The sequence below is a fragment of the Podarcis filfolensis genome (assembly GCF_964270895.1).
Source record: "Podarcis filfolensis genome assembly, chromosome: 8".
Lineage (NCBI taxonomy): Eukaryota > Metazoa > Chordata > Lepidosauria > Squamata > Lacertidae > Podarcis > Podarcis filfolensis.
In genome coordinates, this window is record NC_139611.1 from 88,120,393 (window position 1) to 88,135,423 (window position 15,031).

Below are 15,031 nucleotides of genomic sequence, written 5' to 3' on the forward strand. Positions count from 1 at the left end.
CAAGGCAGGTGCCACCACCGAGAAGGCCCTCTGCCTGGTTCCCTGTAATTTGGCTTCTCACAGCGAGGGAACTGCCAGAAGGCCCTTGGAGCTGGACCTCAGTGTCTGGGCTGAACGATGGCGGTGGAGACACTCCTTCGGTTATACTGGGCCTTTGAGGCCGTTTAGGGCTTTCAAGGTCAGCACCAACACTTTGAATTGTGCTTGGAAATGTCGTGGGAGACAACGTAGGTCTTTCAGGACCAGTGTTATGTGGTCTCGGCGGCCGCTCCCAGTCACCAGTCTAGCTGCCGCATTCTGGATTAGTTGTAGTTTCCGGGTCACCTTCAAAGGGAGCCCCACGTAGAGCGCATTGCAGTAGTCCAAGCGGGAGATAACTAGAGCATGCACCACTCTGGTGAGACAGTCCGCGGGCAGGGAGGGTCTCATCCTGCGTACCAGATGGAGCTGGTAGACAGCTGCCCTGGACACAGAATTAACCTGTGCTTCCATGGGCAGTTGTGAGTCCAAAATGACTCCCAGGCTGCACACCTGGTCCTTCAGGGGTACAGTTGCCCCATTCATGACCAGGGAGTCCCCCACACCTGCCTGCCCCCTGTCCCCCAAGAACAGTACTTCTGTCTTGTCAGGCCTCAACCTCAATCCGTTAGCCGCCATCCATCCTCCAACTGCCTCCAGACACTCACACGGGACCTTCACCGCCCTCACTGGTTCTGATTTGAAAGAGAGGTTGGATGGGCCGTTGACCTGGTCCCGTCAGCTTCTTACATTGTGCATTAACAAACACCAGCTCTGTGTTTTCTGAGTGCATACACCTCCTCAAGAGCCAGGGATCTGAGCCACCCGCATTTCCCTCCCTGCACCGTTCCCAGGATGCGATGCTAGGGAAGAGTCAATTGCAAGCAGGTGTAGACAAAAAAAGAAAGCTGTTTAATAAGACACACACACACACAGTCAGATAGACAGACAGTAGCAGCAGTCCTTTTCTGGCAGTAGAGGGGAGTGCAAGACCTAGATTTCACTCAACCTGCCCCTCCACCCAAAAAATACCACCTGGGCAGTCCATTCTTCTAAAAGCATCGCCACTCAGCTGATCCGCATTGGCAGGAGGAAACAACCGGTGGCAGATTGGCTGGATTTGCCAAAAGCTGCTGCCTTGGCCCTGCAAAGAAGACCTGAGAGCAGCGCCTCCAAATTCCTCAGCCCCTCTGCCCCCCTCACATTGGGGGCAAAGGCAGCAGCCCAGGATTCGGGCCTGTGGGGATGGATAAAAGACAAGTCGAGAGCAGGACTCGTGTCAAATAAAAGAGTCTCGGTCCATTCCCATCCTGCGTGGAATTTGTTCGAAAGCCTGTCTTGGAAGAAGCAACTCATGTTTCAAGTTTTGTGCTTTTTTTATTTATCCCCTGCCACCCACAACGGTCGGTCGCTGACTCAAACCCACTCCACCCGGTTCCCATTCGGCAGTGGTGTGAGCTCAGGAATAAATGTGCGTAAGACAACTGGGTCACAGAACCGTAGATCTGGAAGGGACACCCCAGGGTCATCTAGCCCAACCCGCCGTGATGCAGGAACCGCAGCTTCCCGGGGAAAGAGGAGGTGAGGGCACTCTGCGTGTGGCTGGAAGTTTCTCGAAAGGCAAAGGTCGCACCCAGAACCCGGTTAATGCACTTGACAGACACACAAACACTTGGTGGAGTAGGAAACCGCAAAGGGACTGACCCAAACCGGGGGCAGGGTGGGGGGGGGGAGACAGGGGTCCTCCAGCTGGCAGAACACCTGCTTTGCCTGCAGAAGGTTCGATCCCAAGTGGCACCTTTATGTCCAGCTCAGAGCATCCCCTGCCCGAAACCCCGGCCAGCCACGGCTGCCAGTCAGTGTAGACTCTATAAGGCTGCTTCCAAGGTCCCTCCCTAGCTGCTGGCAGCGGCGCCACCAAAGTCCGGCTTCTCCACTCTTCTGCAGATACAAGAGATGTCCTCCCCGTAGGTTCCCAGATCTCTCGAGAGCGAGCCACGCAATTTGGCCGCGGGAACGAAACCCGGTTCGCGGAGGAAAGCGCCCATGCTTGCAACCCTGGAGCAGGATGGATTAAAACGTCTGCTGGGGGCAGAGGGGACAGAAGTATCCGAGTCAAACGGGCAGTGGTGGGAGAGAGAGAGAGAGCGCTAACCAGCTGGAAATGGGAGCCACGGACTCCCCGGTCAGCTCCACCAGGCGTCCAGCCTCCGGACACGCACCCTTTGTTTGTAGTGGTACTCCTTGAGATACGCCTTGAGGGTGCTGGGGAGGGGCAGGCGACCGATGCCGTCGTAGGTGGTGCAGCAGGTGACGACGGCGCGGCAGAGGTGTTGCAGCCCGAAGGGGAAGGTCCGGTTGACGGGGACGGAGAGCAGCGGCTCGAAGAACATGCAGACGCTGGGGTCTTTGTAGTGCTCCAGGAGCCCGGTCACAGTGGGCGCGTGGAAGACGCTGGGGTCGTGCACGTCGAAGCTGAAGTTGTGGTTCCACTGCTCGATGCGAGCGTGCAGGGAGCGGCCGTAGCGGCGGAAGCTCACCGAGAACAGGTAGTCCTCCTGCGCAGAGTCGCGCAGCAGGAACGTGCCCTCGGGCTTACCGTCCAGCAGAGCCTCCGCTTCGTAGCGGTCCATCACGCCCCAGTAGCATGGCAGCTGCGTCAGCTGAAGCAAGTCGGGAACCAGGCAGTGGATGTAGTCGATCTGGGTGTGGATGCGCACGTCGGGCGGCAGCCCCGCGGCGCAGGAAGAGGAGCCCGCGGCCGCCTCCTCTTCCTCCTCCTCTTCGTCCTCCTCGTCCGCTGCCGCCAGCGCCGCCCACCCGGCGCCCGCCAGCTCGCTCATGCCATGCGCCAGCTTGGGCCCCAGTTTGTAGAGGGGGTTGTTAACCTGCGCCGTCACTTCGAAGGTGTGGATGAGGGCGTCCGGCGGCGGCTCGACGCCTTGCTCGATGCTGATGCGCCGCCGCTCCCGCAGGCGGTCGTCCTCGTCGTCGGAGCGCGGTGCCGGTGCCGCCAGGGCCTCTTGCTCGGAGACGGGCGCCGTGTGCTGCTTGATGAGGTTCCAGGTGCGCGCAAGCTCCGAGCCGGGAGGGAAGGGGCAGGTGTCGAGCATCAGCTCCCGCAGGTGGATCTTGCGCTGCGCCGAGAGGTCCGGCGAGCGGGAGGCGCTCTTGAGAGGGAAGCACTGACCCACCGCCGCCTGCAGCTTCTGGCGCAAAGAGCGGCCCACCGCTTTGCCGACAGGCTCCTGCGTCCCCGAGGAGCCTCCTCCGTCTGCTTCTGCTTCCGACGGCGAAAGGCTCTGCCTCTCCAGGGATCGGCTCGCTCGGGCTCTCCAGCGGCCGGCGGGACGGGCGCCGGGAGCCGCATCTTGCTTGGCTTTTGGCCGGGCGCCACCCTCCTGCGACATGGTCCCACGGGGAGAGGAGCTAGAGGGAAGGAGCATTTTGCAGGCGCACAGAGAGGTGGACATGGATGCGCCGAGGGAAGCACATGGCGGCGGCGGCGGCGTGGGAAGTGGGACCTGGGCAAGGAAAGAGCCCGTGTTAGAAACTCAGGTAATATAAGCTAGGCAACAAATAATAATAATAATAATAATAATAATAATAATAATAATAATAATTTATACCCTGCCCATCTGGCTGGGCTTCCCCAGCCACTCTGGGCGGCTTCCAACAAAATATTAAAATACCATAATGCATCAAACATTAAAAGCTTTCCTAGACAGGGCTGCCTTCAGATGTCTTCTAAAAGTCTGGTAGTTGTTCTCTTTGATATCTGGTGGGAGGGCGTTCTACAGGGCAGGCGCCACCACCGAGAAGGCCCTCTGCCTGGTTCCCTGTAACCTTAAACCTAGGTTACGGTCGCCACAACACCACAAATGTCTATTTGCCAGTGGGTTGGACTAGATGACCCCCACGATACCTTCCGACACTACGATTCTGTGATGCTGTGCCCTCAACCGCATTGCTCGACTGTCGCTCACTCTTACAATAGTTCACGTCTCCCAATAAGCAAGAAGGAGAAGCACACAGTGGAACTGGAAATGGCATTAACTACAGACTAAGGCAGAGGTTTTTTAATTGCGGAGAGACCTCCACGTAGTTGTAAGTGAACCTGTGCCAGCAGCGATACGCGCCTGGGGAATTTCGGACGCTGGAGAAGTCATCAGGTCATCGGTGCCACATTAAGTCAGCTAGGACCCCTGTTGATGGATAGATTTGATTGATTGACCTCCACCATAAGGTCATTAAAAACTGCTGATAGGGGGAGGGAAGATGGCGACGGAGATAGCAGCACAGTCAGGTTCGCCTGCTTTCAATTAAGATTTTAAGTAGTTTTTTATTCTTCCTGGACTCTAATTTTATAGTTTTAATGATTTATTGGCTGCCTTATCACCTCACCACTGCCTCTGTTTTTCTTAGTTAACGTTTTATGCCTTGTTATCTTGATGTCCGGAGGGTTTGCTCCCCGCGCTGCTACGCTCCTCAAGTTTGACCGACAATAAGGAAAACGGGCGACGGCTGATCTATTGCCAACTTCGTGTTATGCCCTGAACTACAAGCTATCAAATTATTACAAACTATAAACAGCTATCCCAAATCTTGCCTCAACTTGGATCTTAGCCTATAGCTGGGTGGAGCTTCCGACTTCCTAAGAGACATAGTTTTTGAAATAGGAAGAATAACCCTGATTGGTAACAAAGATTTACAAATGGTACTTACTAGAAAGAAATGTAGGGACCTGGGGATAGTGACAAGCCCATTGTTCCAGGAGTGTTATGAGAAACAGAGTAAAATCACGCAATACTTTCTACATACAAGGGACAATGAGAATGGAAATGGAAATGGGCAAAAGATGGCTGAGATGGTTGAGTCGAAGCAGGATGAGGCTCTTCTTTTTCCCTCTGCTGCTCAAGATCACTCAACCTCCTCTAGAGGAATACAGGACACGGAGAATAACAACCAAAATAGAAACACAATGAGCCTGGCCCACGAAATAGTCTTGGCTGAGATATTATCTTCAGAACTACAGGAAGAATCCCGAAACTCCCAGAAATCCCAGACTTCATCTATGGGCTCCCAGACGGAAAACAATGACTGCTATCCTCAGGACTGGCTGCTCTCTATAAATCTGGATCTGGCAGCTATGAAAAAATACTTAACAATAACAAATGGGCTGCTCCTGACATTAGTGGAAAATTATCCCCTTCAAGCTAAAGGCTCAGAATTTCATGGTGCCGATCTACCAACCACCCTTCAAGAGCCAGAATATACAAAGCAACCAGCAACCAGCAAGTGCACACAAGGATCAGCAGCGGAAAATCATTTACACCAAGGAAAGGACATAGGGTTGTATGTACCTGTCCCTAAAACTGAATTTCCTATCGAAGTAAATCAAAAGAGGCGAGGCATCAGTAAGAGATCCCATAAGAAGAAAGCTGAAACTAAAAAGAAAAGTAAGAACATAAAAATTGCAAGGAAATCTGTTATAAATCGACGTGCATGTAAAGTATGCTGGAAAAGACTATATAAGCTGATCCCAACAAAATCAAAAACAAACTCTAACAAACCTGCTATACATGGTAGCAGAGAGAACAACAGTGTGGATTCAGGAAAAAAGATCCAGCTGAAGTCTTTGAAAGAAACATCATCGCTGCCTAACAATACAAGTGAGGAAACGGAATCACAACCCGGGTGCTCTATGCTGAAACCCCAAGGATCCATAAATATTAAAGAAGACTCACCCCATACCATTGATCATGGCAGATCTCAAGTTGAGCCAGTATGGAAACTGATGTTGGCAGATAGGAAGTTAGCATTTCTTAACTACCCGAAGCCAAAGGGCTTCCTTACACAGGAAGAACGCTCGGTGCATTTTGTGAATACTTTAGATGACATGCTGCCAGGGAAAATAAAATTAAAGGACATTACCTCAGTAGATTTCATATTCTACAATGGATACTCTCTGCGAGTGATTGCCTCCTTCAAAGATCAAAACTTGGCTAAATATATATATAGATCAAGACATTTGCTGTTAAAGAAAAGGATAACGGTAACAAGATTCTTTGAAAACAGCACATGTTTGAAATTGTTTCCCGATGAGTTTACGACAGCTGAGATAAGATTTTCTTGTAAACCAAAGGTGGAGAGAGGACACTCAAAAGACAAACTGGAACATACTGAGCAAGGGTCCTTGAAACTAAGACAGGAGATGAGACTGCCTAATGAGGGGACGGATAACTTCTATCCAGAAGAAAAGGCATTAATAAATCAGTTTGGATTGTTGCCTTTCCCTGCCCAATCTGAGATCTTGAGAAGATTGGAGACCCTTAGAAATAAGCTAACAGAGATGAATGCTCCGGAAAAAGAAAGAGAGAAAGAACCGGCAACGGACCAATTAAAGAAAGAGAACCTCTCTGAAAAAGCCAAGACAGACCCCATGAAAGATTACTCTTATAATACCTCTGCATCTGCAGAGATAAACCTGTTAACAACAGATCTAACACAGTGCGCAAGGGACAAACTACCATCTAAGAAGGAAACCATCCCTATGGCAACCATGAAAGACTACCTTTATAATACCTCTACAGTTGCAGAGATAAACCTGACAGCAACAGATCTAACACAGTGCGTAAGGGACAGCAACAATCTACCATCTAAGAAGGAAACCATCCCTATGACAATCACAACGCGCTCTTGGACCAGCATGAGATACCTGGATGAGGATGAACTTGGTACCAGTCAAATAGAACACCTCAAGGTAGATTCGCCAAAAAAAGGAGTACTGATCACTAATGTTAGCACGCTGCACCCTTCAATTGATTCCATTGAGTACCTGGGCGACAATACATCTATGGACATTGCCAAAATGAATGAAATCCAATTAACAGATAAAAAGATAGGCCCAAAAAATCTTTTAAAGGCAAATTGACTAAGATCAATGTTTGGCAAGACAGCGTGCAACCTTGCCTTGCTAACTTGGAATATTGCAGGTTGGCAAAAGAGGGTTTCTGACCAATCCTTTGCTAAATACATCCAGAGACATGACATTGTGTTCCTCCAGGAGACCTGGAGCACAAGTGAAGTGGAGCTAAATGGTTTTTCTGCGTTCTCCCTCCCAGGTCTTTTAAGTACTAGAGGGGGGCGAGTTAAAGGTGGGTTAGTTACCCTAATTTCAACAAGGCTAAGGGCCATATTTAAAGAACTAGACCCACTAGACCATCTGGCCACAGCTGTGCATGTACAGTGGAGAACCCACAGCTTGTTGCTGATTAACGTATACCTACCCCCACAAAGAGAGAAAAGATTGATAAGAAACACTTGGGCTCAGTTAGAACAGTATCTTGACAAACTATCAAATCAATTTCCTGATGCCTCTGTAGTGGTGGCAGGCGACCTAAATGCCAGAACTGGACAATCTGATGAGGCTTTGTATGCCCATTTCCACGAAACAGTCCCCATTATAGAGGAAACCCACCCAATACCAGCTAGAGTCTCAAAGGATAAAGGCTGCAATTATGCCGGCTTATGCCTACTACACTTGGTCAACAACTTGGACTTGGTTATACTAAATGGCCGTACAGAGGGGGAGAAGGTTGGAGAATTCACATTTATATCTAACAATGGCGCCTCCACAATTGACTATATAATCGTGTCGTATGATTTTCAAAACAAAGTTCTGGAATGTAAAGTGGAGGAGCGCTTAGACAGTGACCATCTGCCATTAAGTGCTCTCGTAGCTGCGGGAAAGGATTTATCCTGCGCTGAGAAAATCGAGCATTCGAGTCCTACAGCTCTGGAGCTCAGATATTCGCGTATCAGATGGACAGATGAACTGCATAAGGAAATTTCAAGTAGGCTATGCTCAAAGGAATTCCTCACTAAGAGAGAAAACCTTATAACTTCCTCTAGACATGAACTAAAGATAAATTTATTTCAGGAGTTAATTTCACTCCTTCAAGATTCCCTGAAGGAAAAAAGGAACAGGCCAAGTAGGCAATCTTCAGCATATAAAAACTCCAAACCCTGGTTTGATCAAGAATGTCAGGACATGAAGCTAAACTTACTGAAAAAATACAAGAATTATAGATCTGCCAATTTACCCCAACTCCCCACGGGCTGGTTTGAAGATAAGCGAAACTATAAAATTCTGATCAAAAACAAAAAACTCCTGGCACAGAAAAGAGAATGGAAATGCCTAATAGATGCATCCAGAGAGAGAGATTCAGCCACCTTCTGGAGACTGGTAGCAAATGGAGTGCGATCTACTTCCTCAGAAGTGGAGTATACAATACCTGCAGGGACTTGGGAGGCATTTTTTCAATCTTTATATTCAGCTCTGCCTTTGACACAGCCACTAATACAGTGTGCGGCAGGTGATGAGTGGCCTCCGGTGTCGGTTGCGGAGATTAGGAGGCTTATTCAGGCACTCAAACATAGAAAAGCCCCGGGAGCAGATAATATCTCTCCTGAGCTTCTCAAAGCCAATATTGACTGGTGGGCCCCAGTCCTTGCCACCCTTTTCACCAGCATAGATCAAACAGCAATAATACCAGAGGACTGGGGACTGGCAATCATCGTTCCCATATTCAAGAAAGGCTGTAAACTTGATCCAGCCAATTACAGACCAATCAGTCTCTTAAGCATCATTAGCAAACTTTATGCAACTCACTTACGTGAAAAGTTTGCGGACTGGCTGGAACAGGAGCACATCCTAAAGGAAGCCCAGGCTGGTTTCAGGGCACATAGATCAACTCTAGACCAAGGACTGGTATTGCAACATCTAGTGGAGAAATACACCTCAAAGAAAGGAGGCTCTCTCTATGTAGCCTTTATAGATTTCAAATCAGCTTTCGATTCGATACCCCGGCATAGACTTTGGGAAAAATTAAATGCCACAAACATCGATAGACGTCTTTTGCTTCTTATCCGTAGACTACATGAAAATACTCGGATCCGTGTTAGATGCGACCGTTATGGGAACCTATCAAAGGAAATCCAAAGTTTCCATGGTGTCAAGCAAGGCTGTGTCCTTGCCCCTATTCTATTCAACTTCTATATAAACTCCTTAGTCGGAAAGATGGAGGAAGCAAGTACTCACTCCCCAAACCTAAACAATATACCAATCCCAGTCCTTTTGTACGCAGATGATGCGGCACTTATTTCCTTCTCTTGTGTGGGTCTAAGAAAACTTTTACGAGCTCTTACAGAGTATTGCGAAGCTGAACACCTAATAATAAATTACACTAAATCAAAAATTATGGTGTTCCCCAAGAGAAAACTCCGACATAAATGGAAAATCAATAACCAACCTATTGAGCAAGTAACATCTTTTAGATATCTTGGAATAATTTTTGATGAGAAGGGATCTTGGTGCCATCAGATTAAGAATTCCATTGCAAATGCGCAAAGATCTTTTAGAGCTATCATAAGATTCTTTTACAGAAAAGGAGGTCAATATGTTCCTGCCGCCTCCCAGGTCTTTGTTGCAAAAATACTTCCACAACTGATGTATGGCACCCAGATATTTAACTGCCAAAAACTTAAGTCCCTGGAATCTGTACAAACTAAATTTTACCGCTCCCTACTAGGGTTACCTACCTGTGTCTCCAACACTGCCATTAGGCTGGAGGTAGGTCAACTCCCTATTAATGCCAGGATATGGATCCTGAAGATTCACTTCTGGCTAAAACTCATATTTTTCCCAGTGGGAGTGGCTCCATTGACTTTATTAGACCCGTTTCAGTCTAAATGGAGATTGTCGCTTTATGAAAAATTGAAGGGCCTGGGGCTTTCCCTACAAGAACTTATAGCCGCAGGTTTTGAAAAGGCTAAAATGATGGTGAGCCAGCGAATAGGAGATGTAGAGCTTCAGGACCATATGAGCAAGATAGATAAATACCCAGCTATCCAAGATTATGGGAAAGGGTTTAATTTAACCCCATATTTGCTGGATCTACAAATCGCAAAATATAGGCGGGCGTTTACCCTTACCAGATTTGATGTACTGCCATCTGCCTTACTAAAGGGCAGATACGAGGGCACACCCTATGCCGAACGAGTTTGCCCATGTGGTCTGAAGGAGGTGGAAACGGCTTCACATGTGTTGTTACACTGCGACCTCTACGGGGATATCAGGTCACTGTTTATCTCTCCTATCGTTCAGAAATTTCCAGGTCGATCTGAATCTCAGCGGCTGAAAATCCTACTAGGAGATAAAAACCCAGAAGTAACACTGAAAGTGGCCAAGTTTTCTGCGGCCGCGATCAAGCGGAGGGCATTAGTTGTAAAAAAGTAAAAGATCTGACCCTTGGACAAGCCCCCCCCCCCTTTTTTTTTTTTTTTTTTTTTTTTTTTGTGTGTGGGTGTGAGTGCACATGTGTATTGTTTTTATGTATAATTTTACAACTTTTAATTGACACCATCATTCCCTCGTAAACTACTGTTGTCTTTATGTTTTTTCCTTCTGGTCTATGACCGTAATAAACTTATTCATTCATTCATTCATTAAAAACTGCTGTGTTTTGAACGATTTAAGACAACGTGCAACCAATTTGAGGGTGGAAAAGCCAGGGTATATATTTGTGCTTTCAGCATCCTCTGGAAGCTGTGCAATGAAGGCGTCAGGTGCATCTCTGTGGGGAGGGAGTCCCACCGCTTAGGGACCACCACAGAGAAGGCCATTCATTTTTTTTACTTCCATCAGTCCTGTCTGAAAATTTTCCAATCTAATCTCTTAGTATGCATTTCTTGCTTTCCCCATTACATTTAAAACTCATAACCAATATCTCTATCTTTTTCTACTTGGTAACACTTCGTATATTCCTCCTTACAAAACTTCTTGCAGTCCTACTAGCGTAATTTGTTGGTTGCAATTGCTCTTCAGATAATTCATATACTTCTTCCAATCTTCTGTAAATCTCTGGTCCACAGGGTTTAATCCAGCACTGACACTGTGAAAACAGGATGCTGGACTAAATGGGGCCACTGGCTGGATCCTGCAGGGCTCTTGTTACAAGGTTGGGAGTCCAGGACCCATCAGGACCTAAAGCTAGCATGCCAAACAACTGAAAGGAGGCTGGTGTTGCTGCCTTAACCCACAGCTGGAGTCCAGCTTCCCTTCACACATGCAAACCACAAGCTCACCTGTCTCTCTCTCTTCTGCCCCACATTTGGTTCCCCCTTCGCCAACTTCTCCGGCTCAAGCTTATTTCAACACTGCCAACTCCCTGCTCCAAAGAATCAGCATTGCGTAGTGGGTCTGGATATTCAAATGATGTTGGACTACAATGCCCATCATCCCTGACCACTGGTCCTGCCAGCGAGGGATGATGGGAGTTGTAGTCCAAGACCAGATGGGGACCCACGTTTGAGAAACACGGGGCTAGAGCAGGCATAGGCAAACTCGGCCCTCCAGATGTTTTGGAACTACAATTCCCATCACCCCTAGCTAACAGGACAGGGATGATGAGAATTGTAGTCTCGCAACGTCTGGAGGGCCAGAATTTGCCTATGCCTGGGCTAGAGTATCTGAAGAAGTGTGCGTGCACATGAAAGCTTATACCCAGAACAAACTTGGTCTCTAAGGTGCTACTGGACAATTTATTTATTTATTTTGATGGAACTAGAGTATCGGACTAGGGATGCAGGTGGCGCTGTGGGTTAAACCACAGACCCTGGGACTTGCCGATCAGAAGATCGGCGGTTTGAATCCCCACGACGGGGTGAGCTCCCGTTGCTCGGTCCCTGCTCCTGCCAACCTAGCAGTTCGAAAGCACGTCAAAGTGCAAGTAGATAAATAGGTAGCGCTCCAGCGGGAAGGTAAACGGTGTTTCCATGCGCTGCTCTGGTTCGCCAGAGGCGGCTTAGTCATGTTGGCCACATGACCCGGAAGCTGGACGCCGGCTCCCTTGGCCAGTAAAGCGAGATGAGCGCCGCAACCCCAGAGGAGTCCGCAACTGGACCTAACGGTCAGGGGTCCCTTTAGCTTTACCTTTATAGTATCGGACGAGGGCCTGGGAGAGCCATGAAACTCGCTGGGTGTGACTTTGGGGGCTAGCCGCTGCTTCTCAACCTCACCTACCTCACAGGGTCGTCATCGTGGAATTAAATGAAGGAAGGGGAGAACCACGTATGATACCTCAGAGGAAAAGGTAGGGTATAGAATCATAGAATCATAGAGTTGGAAGAGACCACAAGGGCCATCGAGTCCAACCCCCTGCCAAGCAGGAAACACCATCAGAGCACTCCTGACATATGGTTGTCAAGCCTCTGCTTAAAGACCTCCAAAGAAGGAGACTCCACCACACTCCTTGGCAGCAAATTCCACTGTCGAACAGCTCTTACTGTCAGGAAGTCAGGAAGTATAAATGCAACAAAGAGACGAAATCCCTTTGCTGCCCATCACAGCCCCCTACTCCCCATCAGACCATCCCAACTTGGGGTGAGCTTACGGTTGCAAATGGGGTTCCTTGCCCTGCTCGGCTCATCCATTAACCAGGTGTTGGAAGGGGAGCGAGGCGTCTCTCTCCTTCCTCACACGGAGCACCTGAGCAGGACAGAGAGAAGACCACAGATTGGGAACAAAGAGACAGCAACAGGTGGAAGTGTCCCCACCTCCTCAATAATCCATTTATAGACCACCTTTCTGCCACATTGCTTACAGTTTCTCCCCCTTTTGCCTTCAGAAGAGGTTGCTTTCTAGGTCTGCTAGGAAAGGCAAATAACAGGAGAGGATAAACAAACTCAGGTGCTGCCTTAGATATTATCAGAAGAGGAGAAAGACAATAATTTGACACCTTTTCTTCCAAGGACCGCAAGGCAGCAAAGGCGGTTCTCCCACTCATTTTATCCCCGCAAAGACCCTGTGAGGTTGCGACTGGCACTCAAAATCTTCCAGGGAGCTTCAGGGCCAAGTGGGAGATTTGAACCCTGGCTCCTCCGACGTCCTAACCCGAAACTTCAACCTCCATGCCGCAGAACTCCTTTCTTTAGGGTACCTGAGTGAGGCTGGGGGAATCAGCTCACCTGTGGGCCTCTGGGCGTGTGCAGAGCGCCGGACCCTCTCCGCCTTTCCGCAGCTGGGATCGGCGTTTCAAATGCAGCAGCGAGGCTTGACGCAGGGCGCCCCGGAGGCGCACCCCGAAACCCGGCGCACCTTCCTGCTCACACCCCGCATTCCTCATCTCCGCCTCACCGTGGCTCCATCCACCCAAAGGCCTCGCCCGTGGGAGGCACTCTGCACATGCTCAGAGCACCCAAAAGGGAACCCCCGCACCTCCATCCACCTCCCAGGCCTCTCCAAGGCGCCCGAGCGCACCGTGCGCCCTGCTGCGCGCCCCTTACCGGCCGGCGACCCCGGAGACCTCCTTCCTCTCCGAGGTTCTGGAGGCGCACGGCGAGCCCCGGAACCTCTCCGCCTCCCCAGGCCGCTGGATCTCCGGCTCCCCGGAAGCCCCGCGCGTCCAGGCGCGCTCGCCCTGCCCCGATCGAGACCGCTTCCTGGGTGGCGTCCGGGAAGCGACGAGAGACGCGAAGGCAGCGAGAGCGCGCCGCCTGCCTGCCTGCCTGGCGCAGCGCCGCCACCTGCCGCCGGAGGAGACGCAGGAGAAACCTCGGGCGGGCACGCGCCTTGGAGAGCGCCCTCGCCCCGCCCAGGCAGCCCAGAAGGACCCAGGAGTCCGGGCTGGCGGGGGACCCTTTGGGAACGCAGAGCGGCTGGACCAGTTCTTGCGCCATCATCTTGGGCTACAGAAAGCCTGCCTTTCCAATATGATGGCGCAAGAATTGGTCCAGCCGCTCTGCGTTCCCAAAGGGTCCCCCGCCAGCCCGGACTCCTGGGTCCTTCTGGGCTGCCTGGGCGGGGCGAGGGCGCTCTCCAAGGCGCGTGTCCGCCGGAGGGGGGGAGACCCGCCCCCCAGTTTGCTCCCCACCCCCCCCTTTTAGATCCCTTCCTTCCTTCCTTCCTTCCTTCCTAACGCGCGCCACCTTTTCTTCCACCATCAAGCGCAAAAGGCCGGCGCGCCATGGCCTTGGGGTTCTTTGCGATGGCAGAGCGGGGCAGAGACTCAAAGAGGGTGGGAGAGGATAAAACTGGAAATGCGACCACGCCCATGCGGGATTTATCTACTCATATTTCATAAAATTCAAAAGCCCTCAAAGCGGTTTACGAAGCAGACGGACAAAATCGTCCATGGGAAAAATTGGGAGAGATGCCTCGGACTCCAGGGTTGCCCTGCTGCGGGGGGCAAGGAGCTCTTGAAATGACCAGCCTGCATCATCAGGACTCCTTCCATGCAGACCGAAGGTGTAAATAGGTGGATCAACCAAATTTCTTAAAAGCTAGGACTGCCTCCGCCCTCGAAGGAACTTCCATATTTACTGGAACCTGGATAGAGCCAGAACACCATCTGGTTCTCCTAGCCCCTTTCCAAGTCTTCCCCAAAATGCCAGGTTCTGAATATTCTTCAGCTGTTCCCAAAACATCTCCAGCTATTTGCAAAATATGCAATACAGGCCTTGCAGAGCAGAGAAATTAGTCGCATTACGCTGTTTCCTCCTGTTCAGATTGTGCTCTCCTAAAAAAAATAAAAATCCCCTAAATCAGTGGTCCTCAAACTTTTCCCCCCTCTGGGCCAAACTTTCAGAATTAAAATTTGCACCATATATATATATATATATATATTTTATGGAAAAGAAATACATTGGATCCATTTCTGGGCCAGTAGAATTCTTGCTGCTGTGGTTGCATATTGAAAAAGTTTACAGTCTTTTCTTCTAATTTCATTCCCTGTAATTCCTAAAAGAAAGGTCTCTGGTTTCTTTACAAATGTATATTTTAACATCTTTTTCATTTCGATATAGATCATCTCCCAGAAGCCCTTCACTTTCTTACATTCCCGCCACATATGATAAAACGTACCTTCTTTTTCTTTACGTTTCCAACATTTGTTACACTTCTTATACATTTTTGAATACCGACAATAGAAGAATGGAGACTGAAGCTGACTGA

At 49.6% G+C, this 15,031-nt stretch overlaps 1 protein-coding gene across 2 annotated transcripts; it reads right to left on the reverse strand.

Annotated features, from left to right (window-relative positions):
- Nucleotides 1-909: 909 nt before the first annotated feature.
- On the reverse strand, nucleotides 910-13,594 carry LOC310768777 (suppressor of cytokine signaling 5-like). 2 transcript variants are annotated; one of them, XM_083627542.1, is made up of 3 exons: nucleotides 13,366-13,594; nucleotides 12,474-12,568; nucleotides 910-3,542 (listed from the first exon to the last, which is right to left on the reverse strand). In XM_083627542.1, exons 2-3 carry the CDS (start codon nucleotides 12,507-12,509, stop codon nucleotides 2,205-2,207), a joined length of 1,374 nt encoding a protein of 457 aa, XP_083483668.1. In that variant the 5' UTR covers nucleotides 12,510-12,568; nucleotides 13,366-13,594; the 3' UTR covers nucleotides 910-2,204. The 2 variants fall into 2 exon arrangements, with proteins under 2 accessions (XP_083483668.1, XP_083483669.1); XM_083627543.1 differs by lacking the exon at nucleotides 13,366-13,594 and adding an exon at nucleotides 13,048-13,335.
- Between the last annotated feature and the right edge of the window lie 1,437 nt (nucleotides 13,595-15,031).

Excerpts from the sequence above, each read along its gene's own strand:
- LOC310768777 (XM_083627542.1), bottom strand. The coding sequence starts at position 12,509 with ATGAGCCGAGCAGGGCAAGGAACCCCATTTGCAACC. Across the intron at positions 3,543-12,473 it reads AAGGAACCCCATTTGCAACC|GTCCCACTTCCCACGCCGCC; the intron begins GTAAGCTCACCC and ends TTCCTTGCCCAG.